At 43.0% G+C, this 12,764-nt stretch overlaps 1 protein-coding gene across 1 annotated transcript in view; it reads left to right on the top strand.

The window, feature by feature from the left end:
* Positions 1–279: 279 nt before the first annotated feature.
* The window catches only part of SND1 (staphylococcal nuclease and tudor domain containing 1), a 413,481-nt gene continuing 400,996 nt past the window's right edge, over positions 280–12,764 (top strand). Inside the window, exon 1 of the mRNA XM_059396465.1 lies at positions 280–567. Within this exon, the coding sequence (XP_059252448.1) occupies positions 490–567 (78 nt within the window). The 5' untranslated portion in view covers positions 280–489. The remainder of the gene's footprint in view (positions 568–12,764) is intronic.

Below are 12,764 nucleotides of genomic sequence, written 5' to 3'. Positions count from 1 at the left end.
CCATGGCCCCCCGCGCCCCGCGGCCAGATGCTGACGTGTCCTTTCCTTCCCACTACACCTCCCGACACTACCTACTACGGCTGCCCCGGAAGTCCCGCCCTATACTTAGCCCGTCACTGCAAATCAGCTCTTTCAGCGCTTCCTGGAGCATATCTCCCCTTATTTGACTAAAGGGCGGGGCTCCGCTAGCAGGGTGCCTATTGGTTTGAGGTCCGGCGGGCTCTAGGCGCTAATTGGCTAGAGGGCGGTGGCGCTCTGGCACGCTTGCGCGGCGAGTAGAACGTGTGGCGGCGGCGGAGAACGCGTCTCCTCTTTCGCTCCCAGTCCCGCTGCTGCTCTCGTGAGCGCCCGGAGAGTCCGTGCCGTCCATTGCCCGAAACCCGTCGCTTGCCAGCTCACTGCAGCGGCGGCCTCCCACCAACACCGACACCCACACTGACAGCTCCAAGCCGGCCCACCGTCTTATTTGCTGCCTTTCCTTCTCCACACATGGCCTCCTCCGCGCAGAGCGGCGGCACCTCCGGGGTACCCGCGGTCCCCACCGTGCAGCGGGGCATCGTCAAGATGGTGAGAGCGGGGCCTGGGACACTGACCCCCACCGCCCACCTCCGGGGTGGCTGGCTCCTCTTCCCCTTCCGCCAGTCTGCATGGTCTCCCAGATCCCCTTTCCTCTCTTTCCTTACTTTTCACCCATTCTTGGAATTCCATTCCTAGACGGTATCCAACACGGAATCCCCTTGGTACTTTGCTTCCCGGACACCCTGGCACCAGGGGTGGCAGTGATTTCCGTGGTCGCGGCACTCAGACCTGCTGTTTACCAGGACAGATCGGTGACTTGATTGATTAACGGAGATCCTAAGTTTCTATCTGCCTTCCCATCCCCCCGTTCTTCTGTCCATTTTGACATCTGCTGAGCGGTGTGCAGCTTTTCGAGATCCTGACATCCGCACTTCCCTGAAACTAAGCGCATTTGGCCATCTTGAAGCTTTTCCGTTTCCACTGACGCTCGCTCACTTACTACCAAGTTTTCTCGCTCTTTGGCCCTCATATTCCTTTTCTCTCCACTTCTTCTGTTAAGTGTGTAGTCCTGTAAGCTCTTACTATTTATTCTCTCTCTCCTTTTGGCCCTTAAGTAGTAGGCCAGTAGGAATTTTAGCGATCGTTATTGTTTCCTCACCCCTTAAACATAAGGAGACTGGTTTGAAGAGGGCAGTGACTTGTCTAAGGTCATCACGTGGTGGCTTGGAACGGGGCCAGGACCGGGGCCCAAGTGTTCCGATTCCCAGTCCACTGCCCCAACACTAGATTCTGCCTGATTTTATATCCCCTCACTCCCTACATTCTTGAATTTTGAATTTAAAACCCTGCCAGACTAATTTTTTAAAAATTTACCCTCTGGCTCCCTGGTAGTTTTGTAGTATAAATTCTCTTTATCCCTTGTCACCTCTGTTCTCCCCTGAACCCTCCCAGATCTTGGAACTTGACATTTCTTGGTTGTTAACAGATTTTCCTGTTAACAGGAACATGTCCTTTCCTTCCCACTACACCTAATAGACTTTGGGACATTTCAGACCTCAATACTAACTTTCTTCTGGAACAGCAAATATCCTTTATGACATACATTTTCTCTCAAAGTTCCCACAGTTGTTTTTTCTTTTCTTTTCTTTTTTCTTTTTTTTTTTTTGCAGTTGCAGGAAGTTTAAAACACATTCTGTTTTCTTGGCTCATTGTCTGTCAGGGTGAAAATGTACTTTAGCTTGTGTGTGTAAATTTTTGAGATTTTTTTTTTCTCCAGCCTAATTCTCATGTATTCATTTCTTAAGTAATATTCTCACCAGGTGAGATTCCCGGGGTTTTCAGTATTGCTTTTTCCTTTATGTGTAAATGGAAAGTCAGAATTTATTAGAAGCTGAGGGAGAAGGGAATTTCCAAGGTCCACATATTTTTGCCTCTTTGAATCTTGATCTGTCCCATGAGTAGCTTCTTTTACATTAGTTTTTTCATTTGCACTGAGCTTTCCCTTCACCATAAGAGCACAGCATCACTTGGTGGTAGGGTGGTGGGATTGGCACCATTGAGTGGATCTTTCTGAATTTTTTCCTTCACTAAGGCTTGAATTTTTCTTAAGGGTCCCCCTCATTTGTGGGGTAGGAGTGGAATGAGGCTGGATATATTTTTGCTTATATTAATGCTAAAGGCTTCCAGGGCATCTGGATTCTATGAGGTGGCCGTGCCCACAGATTACCCCCATGGATACTCAATATCAACAATCACTTATTAAGGGTCGTGTCTTGTGTTGAGTATTTTGTTTGTATTCACTCACTTATAAAACCTAACAAGTAGGTAGTATTATTGGTTACAGTTTATAGATGTGTAATCTAAGGTTTAGAAAGAAAGTTCACCCAAGGACAGGCACGTTCACTGGCAGTAAGACCAGAGCTGGGGCTTGAACCCAGGTCTGTCTGCCACAGCATGTGCTCTTGGACATCATGCTATGCTGCTTCTGCCTCCAGGGCATGACTTTAGTAGAGGGTGGGGCCAGTGATTCGTGACCACAAAATTGCAGGAAAGTGAACCTGACTGTAATCAAGTTGAGGAAAGATTAGATGTTACCCCTTGTCTTATCCTGGAGCTGTTATTGCGGTGAGTGACTTCATTTGGTGCTTATGGTCATTATATGCATAGGAGTGTGGTGTTGAAGACACATTTGAATCTGGGAGGAAGCTTTTAAAATTCAGCCCTTGTGGGGCACCAGGTTAGGGGGGTGCTCAGTCAGTTAAGCATCTGCCTTTGGCTCGGGTCGTGATTCTAGGGTCCTGGGCTTGAGCCCCGCATCCAGCTCACTACTCGCTGGGAGCCTATCTTTCTCACTCCTCTGCCTCTTCCCCAGCTTGTGCTCTCTCTCTCTCAAATAAATTAAAAATTTAAACACACACACACACACTCTCACAAGAAAATTCAGCCACCAAAAAGTCTATTCTGCTATTCTTTTCTGTGACCAAATTGCAGGGATAGGTGGGTGAGTTGGTGGTAGGGCTTAAGGGAGGGAAGCCAGGTGAACTGCAGGGCAACAGGCAGATCTGTGCCAGGAGCAGAAGCCTTGTTTGGAATGAAGAATCGACCACTGGCAAATTGCTCTGTGTGAAGCTCTTCTGCTAAGCGAAGTTGTATTTTCCTGGAGAGTAATCATTTCCCGTGGTTCTAGGAACTGCTTTGTAAGAACTGTACAAATGAAAGTGGAGTTCTGTGACAGGAAACTGTGAAGGAAATAGTCCTGTGAATTGGAAAATAGTTACTGCCTTTAGGGAGAGGGGTAGAACCTGGAACACTGACTAATCAGCCTTGTGCTTTTCAGGGGAGCCCTCCATAATTGTCTGGACTCAGGCTGAGCTGCCGATCTGAAACGGTATAGGTATGAGCTCTGCTGCCGTGAAGAGGAATCGTCCTTCCTCTTTTGGGGGGCAAAAATCGGTGCAAGTTTCTTCTAGTCTCTACCTTCTAATTCTAGTAAGTCCTGTGTTCTTTTTAAGGTTAAAGAAGAAAGAACTCAGAAGTCAAGTTGCAGGGCGCCTGGGTGGCTCAGTTGGTTAAGCAACTGCCTTCCTCTCAGGTCATGATCCTGGTGTCCCAGGATCAAGTTCTGCATCAGGCTTCCAGCTCCACAGGGGGTCTGCTTCTCCCTCTGACCTTCTTCCCCTCATGCTCTCTTATTCTTACTTTCTCTCTCAAATAAATAAAATCTTAAAAAAAAAAAAAAGAAATCAAGTTGTAAAAAGCCTTTGCATTTGACCAGTTTAAAAAAAATGATGGTGACGATAGAGACTGTGTCTGCTTTTGAGAGTGGGAGCAAAGGGACAGAAACAGAGTTGGTTCTGGAATGTGTTTAAGGAGGAAGTGGGCAGTAAGTTGACACAAGCATTTTGGAGCTGTTCTGTTACTGCAAAGGCAGTGAGGATGATGGAAAAACTGAAGGTGGATTTATATTTCCTGAGTTGGGATGAGACTGGCAAGTGTGTGGGCAGAGAAAATATAACCTGGAAAAGTGAATGTCCCCGTCAAATGAGATACTATTTTCTCAAAACCCTGAAAGATTCTAACTCTGGATTTTTTTTTTTTTTTGAATAATTTGCTAGACTTTCTTTAGCTGCAATAGATTATTATCAGCACAAGTTAAATAGATGTGACTGCGAGAAGTCTTGGGGTACTTGGTGTAGAATTTGGTCGCTCCACTTAGCCCCTACTTAGAGATGGCTGTTTTCTCCCGTCTTACACACCTGATTCACTTCTGCTTTGGGGCTTGAGCCCTTTTCTCTGTCTTTTCACTCTAACGTTTCCATTCTAACTCAGTGTGTTTGCGTGTCTTCTCAAGCAGGAGTCACATGGGTTGCTTTTAGGACAGCAGAATGAGTCTGCCACAGTTCTTGAATCTTTTGTGCTTATCAGAAGCAGCTGATGGAAGCAGCATATCTTACCCTGCTTATGGTGTGAAAGGCCAAAGGGAGGACAGTGCCAGATCTCTGTTCATTTTCACCCTGCTCCATTTACTTGCCTAAAGAAGAAAGGAATCGCTCTGCCAGTCTTTGGTTTTAGGCTAAGAACCATGATTCTCGCTGGGTGGCTAAGGCAGAGGGGCATCAAAAGGAGGAGATGGCCACAGTTTCCTCCTTCACCAGGAGTTGTGCTGCCAGGTTGTTCTAAAGTGGAATGTAGACTTCCTGGTGAGTAGCTTAGTGGAAATTTTTCCAGTATGCAGCTTGTAGGAAATGATACCTGTAATTTACATTATTATAGCTAGCTGTTTCTTAGCTTTCTGAACTAAGAAGTATGTGTCTTTCCAGAGTGTAGTGGGGACAAAGAGCAGTAGTCCATTGATCTGCTCCTTCCTACGTGCACTGAGCTCATGCAGACTGAAAGAAAAAAAAAAAAACATCTTTCCTAACCTACATAAGTACTCTTACTCTACTACTCAGGGACAAGGTGGCTGAATAATAGTATTTTAGTAGAGCCATTTGCAAAGAACTAGGTAGAATAGGATGGAAGGCTTTTCCCTGTAGTCTTAAAATTGCCCACTTCTCAGCAGGTGAGTATAGTAGCTTTCAGTCAAGATTGTAAGTAAAGGAGCACTAAGTTTCTACTGTATCTTAAATGTTTTCTGTCATTTTTTTCCTGTATGAAAAGAAAGCATCCAGGTGGCTCTAGTTATGCTAATAGTGGCTGCTGCCATGTGCTAATGATACAGAATGATGAGCAGTCGTACTTCCTTTCTTTCTTGAATAAATTTTATTGATCATCTGCTGTGTCAAGCTTTGTGTGGGTATTGGAGAAACAGTGGTAAAAAGTAGGTCAGATTCCTGCTCCTCTGATTTATAGAGGAGACAGACAATAAAAAGGTAAACAAGAAGTAAGCACGATATTATAAGAGAGTGATTTCTGGGGAACGAGACAGAGTGACTGGGAGCAAGGGTAGGGTTGGCTCCCATAGAGAAGGTGTTCAGGAAAGGCTTCTCTTCGCATTTGTGCTGAGATCTGACGGACAGCGGAGAACCAGCTGTAAGGGAAGTGTGTTCTTGGTAGAGGGAACAGCAAGTGCAAAAGCTGTAGGGTCCCCACTAATGTTTATCTTCAGTGTTTTTATAGTAGCTCTTTAATTCCTTCAATTTATGCAGAACATAAATGGTACGGCTTGAACCTGAGCTGCTGTTATGTGTTTTGGGATGATAGATGGCAGAAAGGCAGTAGAGGTGGTTGCTCTCCTGCCTGGTACGCTGGTGAGATCGATAGCTGACATTAACTCAGTGTAAACAGTGAGAAACTGATTTAAAAAAAAAAAAAAAAACTTGCTCTTGGTCATATTCATGTTCCTTACAGGGCCAAGACTAAGGTTTTTCGACTTCCTGTCAGCCAGTTCTGTGTATTCCTAAGGTCACCACCTTTCAGTGGAGGGTACTTAGCTGAAAAGATTAATGCCAGGAGCAGGCTCAGCGAGAGACAAATAGCATGTAGAATTTGTTGTTGTTTATAGTTCTGTTAGCATTTTATTACTACATGGAATGTTCTGCTGCTCTGGCCTCTGGCAACACTTTTAACATAGCAAGCTTTAGTGACAGTCATGGTGAAAAGCAAAGTAGCATGCTTCCTAGCTCAAACTAATGGTCAGGAGGGAACTAGCTCATGCATAATGTGGCTTATTGCCATGAGGGGAGTCTCCTGAGGCTGGGTAGTGATCAGTACTGGTATAATAAGTGAGCAAATGATTTGATGGGGTCTGTGCCTCACTTCACTTGGAGAGTGATATTTGGGAAATGAGTTGAAGGTTCTAAGGCCTATTGTGTATTCACTGGTGTGGACTAGCTGTCCAGCTGACAGGTGTGGTTCTGGGAGAGGGTGCAGTAGATCTCCTTTGGAATCTGGTCTTTGGATTTATTTTATTTTGTTTCTTCAAGGAATAGCATAGCTAAGTATTGTAGGAAATTCATTGCCTTTTCCGGGACAAGGCATGAAGTAAAGAGATTCAACTCTTCAGGGGCTTATGTGGTTTTTCCTCCTATTTCTTGTTGGGAAATGGAGAGATACCCAGTTTCTGTTGCTAATTCCTCTCTTGGGAGACTGACATATGTATTTTGTTTTTACAGTAGAAATTGATGCAGAATCACAGGTTGTGAACATTTGATGCAGATGGAGTGTTGTGGGATTTCACTTAACTTTCAGTGAGACTCAATATGATAAACTAAGTTTTTCACACTTAGCTCTAATGTTTAGGGAAAAACAGTGGTTTCAGTTGACATTTTTTGAAAATTAGGAAGTAAAACAACTTCTTAGGTAAAATCTAATGAAAATTTAAGTGATGCCTCTGGATATCATTTTTCAGATGTTCAGTCTATGATATAAACTGGGCTTGGCACATTTTCTTTTTATTTGCTTATGATGGGTGATTTAAGGCATCATCTCCCCTCTTATTCCTTAACACATTTTGAAATGCTTTAGCTTCTATATGGAGTAGTCTTCTTGGGATGATCTTGAAACACCACCCTCTTGTGTAAGAGGAGGAAGTGAAAAGATGGGAGAATCTGTGCCTAAAGTTAATAAACCTAATTTATTAATATTATCTTTGGGAAGCAGCTTGGCAGAGAAGAGAGATTGGCCTAGGATTCAGGGGAAACAGTTCTAGCCCAGGAGGTGCTATTCTCCACATGGGTGATGTGGGGTAAGAGATTTCACTTCTCAGACTCTTTCTTTCTTACATGAAGTGGTAAACTCAGTCTCTAAACTTCTAGCAGTTCCCAAAGGCTGTGATTGTTTAAGAAACCTTATATTGCAAGATGAATCAAAACTGAGAAATCTACCGTATGGCAGGTTTCACTTTGAATTGCTCCTTATCCCGCAATGAAACATGTTTTCTGTTCCGGTTGCCTGTTTTTGTTTTTTGTTTTGTTTTTTTTTTTCCTGAGACAGTAGATGAAATGTGAAATGTGGTTTTTGTACTGTAGAAGATGAGGGGGTTAGAATTTGAATTAGACTATGTGACTGGGTAGCGGAGTGAGTTAGAGGTGGTGGATAGAAATGAGCCAGGGGGTTCCTGACCTCAGTAGTGATATCAGGATAGACTTGTGGGAGTACTTGTTTGGGACCCAGAGGAACATGCGAGCAGTGGCTTTTATTTACCATCTCACCTCTGCTTCAAAACAGCCTGACCGTCTCCTGGGGCTTCAGAAGGATGGGGGTGAGGAGGGCATTCTGGAAACCCATAGCTGATGGAGATAGTGTTTACCCTGGTCCTGCTCTTATGTGGAGGAATCTGGGGGCACTTGATAGGGTTCTGAGCTCTGCTTTTCACAGATCAAGGCTAAAGCTTCTTCCTTTAGGTCATCCTAATTGTCTTTTGCAGATCTTTTCTACTTCATTTAACGGGCAAGTGTAGGAATCATCATAATCTATTTTTGGTAGTTCCTCACATGGTTTCTTTTCTTTTGAATTGATTTTTTAATTGTTAAGCTTTCTTAATTCCTTTCTGTGAGTAGATTTAGAGAGAAGCAGCCCGGTGATTTCCTGACCAGATCCTTACTTCAGGACCACCTGGAAGCCTTTCAGAGGCATTGAATTAGAATCTCTGTGGGTATGGCCTGGGAATCTGTATTTTTTAAAAAAGCCTCTCCTATGTGATTTTGAGTCAATTTTGGATCAATTCAGGGATTGGCATTTGAGACCCACTGGTCTTGTTTAACTCCTTTTCTCTATGTAGTTGAAGGGGCAGGATACAAATGACAAGAAGAATTTTATGAGGGGAGGATACTAGTCTCTTTCTTTTTAGTGTTCGTTTTGATGGCCCCCCAGACACTTAGCATTGCTTTTAATCTGTAGCTCAGTGTTGGGCTCACATCTTCAGGGGTCCATTTACAGTGATCTGAGATCCTGTTCTTTGGTCACAACTGATAGCTGAGAAGTTGTTTTACATGCCTGATTTCAGGCCATATGCTCATTTTAACATTCATCTGCCACTTTTCCTTCTATTTGCATCGATTCCCAAGATCTTCCTATAATTTGGCGCCAATAACTTGGCACATTATTACCATGGAAGTCTTTAGTGTCATCTACAAACATGAAAATTCTGTGCTGCTCAGTTTCTGCTTTTGTTGTCCTTGGGAGCCACACACTTGGGCCTTCTGGTTTGTTTCTATCCTGTTTTCTAAGCCCCATTCTTAACAATATCAGTAAAACCCTGAATGACCTCTTTGATGGTCTTCATCTTTACTTTTTATTCCACTAGTTTGTCTAATATGGAAATAAAATTTTCTCATAATTTTTAAGTCTTCAAAGTCCTTTTGATTAAGGGTCACTTATCCTTGGTGACTTATCCTCATTTTGATCAACAGTTATCTAGTTCATCCCTAAATTCCTTCAAAAAGTTCAGGTGAATGCCTACTAGCTTTAATAATTTAATAATGACCAATATTTAAGTTTTGGGTTTAATACCTGCTCATAGGATTTCAAATAGTATAGAAGTATATAAAATTAAATACAAAAGTCTCTCTCCCTCTGGCCTTATCACTCAGTTTTCTAACGTTCATTCTCATTCCCCTAAGGAAATGTGTTTCCAAACTTTTCATGAAGAAATACACATTCTCCCTCTTTTCTTTAAGAAATAGAAATGGGGTCATAATATATGTGTCCTGCAACTTTTTAAAAAATTGTCATGGCTGTCTGTGTCATAATTATAGATCCTACCTCATTCTTTAATGGTTGAAGAGTATTCCATCATTTGGGTGTATTTATTTACCCATTTATTTGTTGATACCTGTTTTTGGTTTTTCATGATTCTAAACACTGCTGACTGAGTGTTCTTTTTTACATCTTTGTATTCTTGTGTTGGCATTTCTGTAGGATGCAATGCTAGTATCTTTTAATATCACTTAATGTTTTTGGTGGTTGCAGAGTGATTTTCCTTATACCTCACCTGTTTATTTCTTACAGATAACATTGTAAGTAAAATTGGGGCAAATACAGCTTCACATCTCATTACTCATTAATCATTGCACAGTTGGTAGTGTTCTGTTTCTCCAGCGTATCCTTGAAAACCACTATATCTCTTCATTGGAGAGCAGGGCCTAACCACACGGGGATCACTAAATAACTTCTTTTTAATTGTTTGAAGACCCTAAGGTGTTTAAAGGTCCTGGTATTTAAAGGAGAGTAGATTCTTTAGCTTCAGCTGCCTTCTGTGGGTTCTAGAGAGTTCCATGACTAAGGAAGTGTGCAGCTTTCCAGCTACAGATGACAGAAGGAGCAAGGTCATGTGAGAGGTTTGACTTTTTTCTGTTGACTAGCACATAGCTTTTCTTCTTGGATAAGAAGGTGGGGATGGGAGGTGGTAAGCATGACCACATCCTGTGTGGGGAAACCCTGCTATTTTTAGAATTGTTTGGAGAGACTGGACCAGAGTGGTCAGTGTTGGTAGCCTTTCAGTCATTTGTTGATTCCAGCCTTGGTGTAATGGCTTTCCTTATGTTTCCTGGGCTCTGAATGTGTGCATACCCCTACCATGGTTTTAGTACTAGAATACTGCCTCTACTTCTATTTAGTTTGAAAATCTTTTGGGCAATCAGCTATTTTAAAAGTTGAAATATATTTTTTTAAAAGAATTTATTTACAAGAGAGAGTACACACGTGCACAAGCAAGGGGAGGGGCAGAGGGAGAGGGAGAAGTGGGCTCCCGGCTGAGCAGGGAGCCCAATGCAGGGCTCCATCCCAGGACCCTGGGATCATGACCAGAGCTGAAGGCAGACCCTTAACCAACTGAGCTACCCAGGCACCCCTGAAATACTATTTTTAAAGCAAACTTAATTTGGAGTGCCTGGGTGGTTCACTGTTAAGTGTCTACCTTATAGTTCAGGTCACAATCTCTGGTTCCTGAGATTGAGACCCCCTTTGGGCTTCATGCTCAGTGGGGATTCTGCTTTTGTTTCTTTCTCTCTCTCTAAAATAAATAAAATCTTAAAAAAAAAAAAAAACAACTCAATTTCACTGTTGGAAATGGAAAAGCCTTGTTACTTGCCGTAACTAGAAAGTACCTTAAATAATGCACAGTGAAGGGGCTTCTGGGTGGCTCAGTCGGTTAAGCAGCTGCCTTTGGCTCAGGTCACGACCCCAGGGTACTGGGATCAAGGTCCGTGTTGGAGTCCCTGCTTAGTGGAGAGCCTGCTTCTCCTTCTCTCTGCCTGCTGCTCTGCCTACTTGTGCTCTCTCTGCGTCAAATTTAAAACAAACAAACACAATGAAAACAAAATATTATTAAATTCTAGCTAGGTCTCATGTCTTCTGGAGGGCTCTGAAGAAAGTTTAACAAGTGATGAGTGTGCCAAAGTGTGTGTGCTAAAGTCTTCCTGCCACCAAACTGGAACTTTCTTCATTTAATAGGAATCATTGGAAGAGAATTGGAAAGGGGACAGTTCTTATGTATAAATATTAAATGCTGATATATACAGCGTTCATTTACCCCTTAAAGCAGTTTTTGTTTTTGTTTAAACAAGCTCTCACATTGGGGAAACAGACGTAACTTGTGTCTTGGGGCACAACTGAACTGATTTCTGGAGTGTCTGTGGTTCAGGTCATTAGCTTCACTGACTACTCGCCATATAACTATGGGCAGGTAATTTTACCCCGTTATGTTCCAGCTTTGCCTGTAAATGGGTGTAATAACAGCACGCTGTTCATGGGGCTGTGGCTGATTAAATGAGAATGCATGGAAAATGTTTGGTGCAGTGTCCAGCGCATGTAGCGTTCAGCAACCATTAGCTGGTCTTAGTCCAGCAGTTTCTGTATCAATCCTCAAGTCAGATGGGGATGAAAATGGAACTGGCTGAGCAAAATGAGCGGGATAAAGAAAGGCACCTGGCAGGTCTTGTGATGTTTAACTTGTTTGATTTAAAGGACTGGTTTTAGTTTTGAGATAATATTCTTAATACATTTTCCTTTGCTGAAATCGCCTATATTTTATAAATAATGTGATGACAGATTTAATATCCTTGGCAAAAATAAAAACTAGATAACAGGTTAGCCCCTCATGGGGGGGGGACAGGGGGAATCTTACTTGTCTATGAAATTTAAAAGTCTGGGGTGCCTGGGTGGCTCAGTGGGTTACAGCCTCTGCCTTCGGCTCAGGTCATGACCTCAGGGTCCTGGGCTGTCTGCTCAGCAGGGAGCCTGCTCCCCACCCCCCACCGCCTCTCTGCCTGCTTGTGATCTCTGTCTGTCAAATAAATAAAATCTTAAAAAAAAAAAAAAAAGAAAGAAAGAAATTTAAAAGTCTGGGAACCCTTGGCACAGCAGAAAGGTGTGCACCTGGCATATGTGTAATTCTTCTGAACTTCAGAGGTATTTCCTAATATTAGGAAAGATTAAACACATTTAGGTAATGCATGAGAGACTTCAGTTGTATGTATGTGTGAATACTAGTTGTTCAGTGGCACAGGAGTGGCTAGTTAGGCAGAAACTCAAGTGAGAAAAGTTCTGACTTCCTTTGGTTCCCTGCCTCCATTCTTCCAGCAGCCCTCTATCCTCTGGCACTTTAGGACCAGCCTGCTTTCCATTGCCCTCCTCCAGTACCCTTATCACTGCTGTCTCAACTCCACCCCTACCCAAATCCACATCAAAACTTAAAGTTGATATGGTGACATATTTAGAACAGTCTTTTCACTACAATGTAAACCATTTTTTAAAAGATTTTATTTATTTGAGCGAGAGCGAACGTGAGGGAGAGGTGGAAGCAGACTCTTTACTGAGCAGGGAGCCTGATGTGGGGCTCAGTCCCAGGACCCAGGATCATGACCAGAGCCGAAGGTAGTCATTTAACCAACTGAGCTACCCAGGTGCCCCTAAAACATCTTTTTAAAGATTTTATTTATTTATTTTAGAGAGTGTACATGTGAGTAGGGGGGTGTCAGAGGGAGAGGGAAGGAATCTCAAGCCGACTCCATGCTGAATCTGGAGTGGATTCGGGACTTGATCTTACAGCTCTGAGATCATTACCTGAGTGGAAACCAAGAGTAAGATGTTAATTGACCTAGGTGCCCCTAAATATTTTCTATTTCCTTATCCTTCAGGGAGACTAAGTAATCCAAATTTATTTATTAATTTATTTGTTTGTTTTATTCTCTGGGCTGGTTTCCTAAAACCTCAGTCTCCCAGGGAAGGACATAAATTAGTTCTTGGCAAGTAACAGCTGCTTACCTGGCCTTGGTACCTTTGTAAGAACAGGGCAGTTTACAGCC

The sequence above is a fragment of the Mustela nigripes genome, chromosome 4 (assembly GCF_022355385.1).
Source record: "Mustela nigripes isolate SB6536 chromosome 4, MUSNIG.SB6536, whole genome shotgun sequence".
Classification (NCBI taxonomy): Eukaryota; Metazoa; Chordata; class Mammalia; order Carnivora; family Mustelidae; genus Mustela; species Mustela nigripes.
This window is presented reverse-complemented; position numbering and strand designations above follow the sequence as displayed.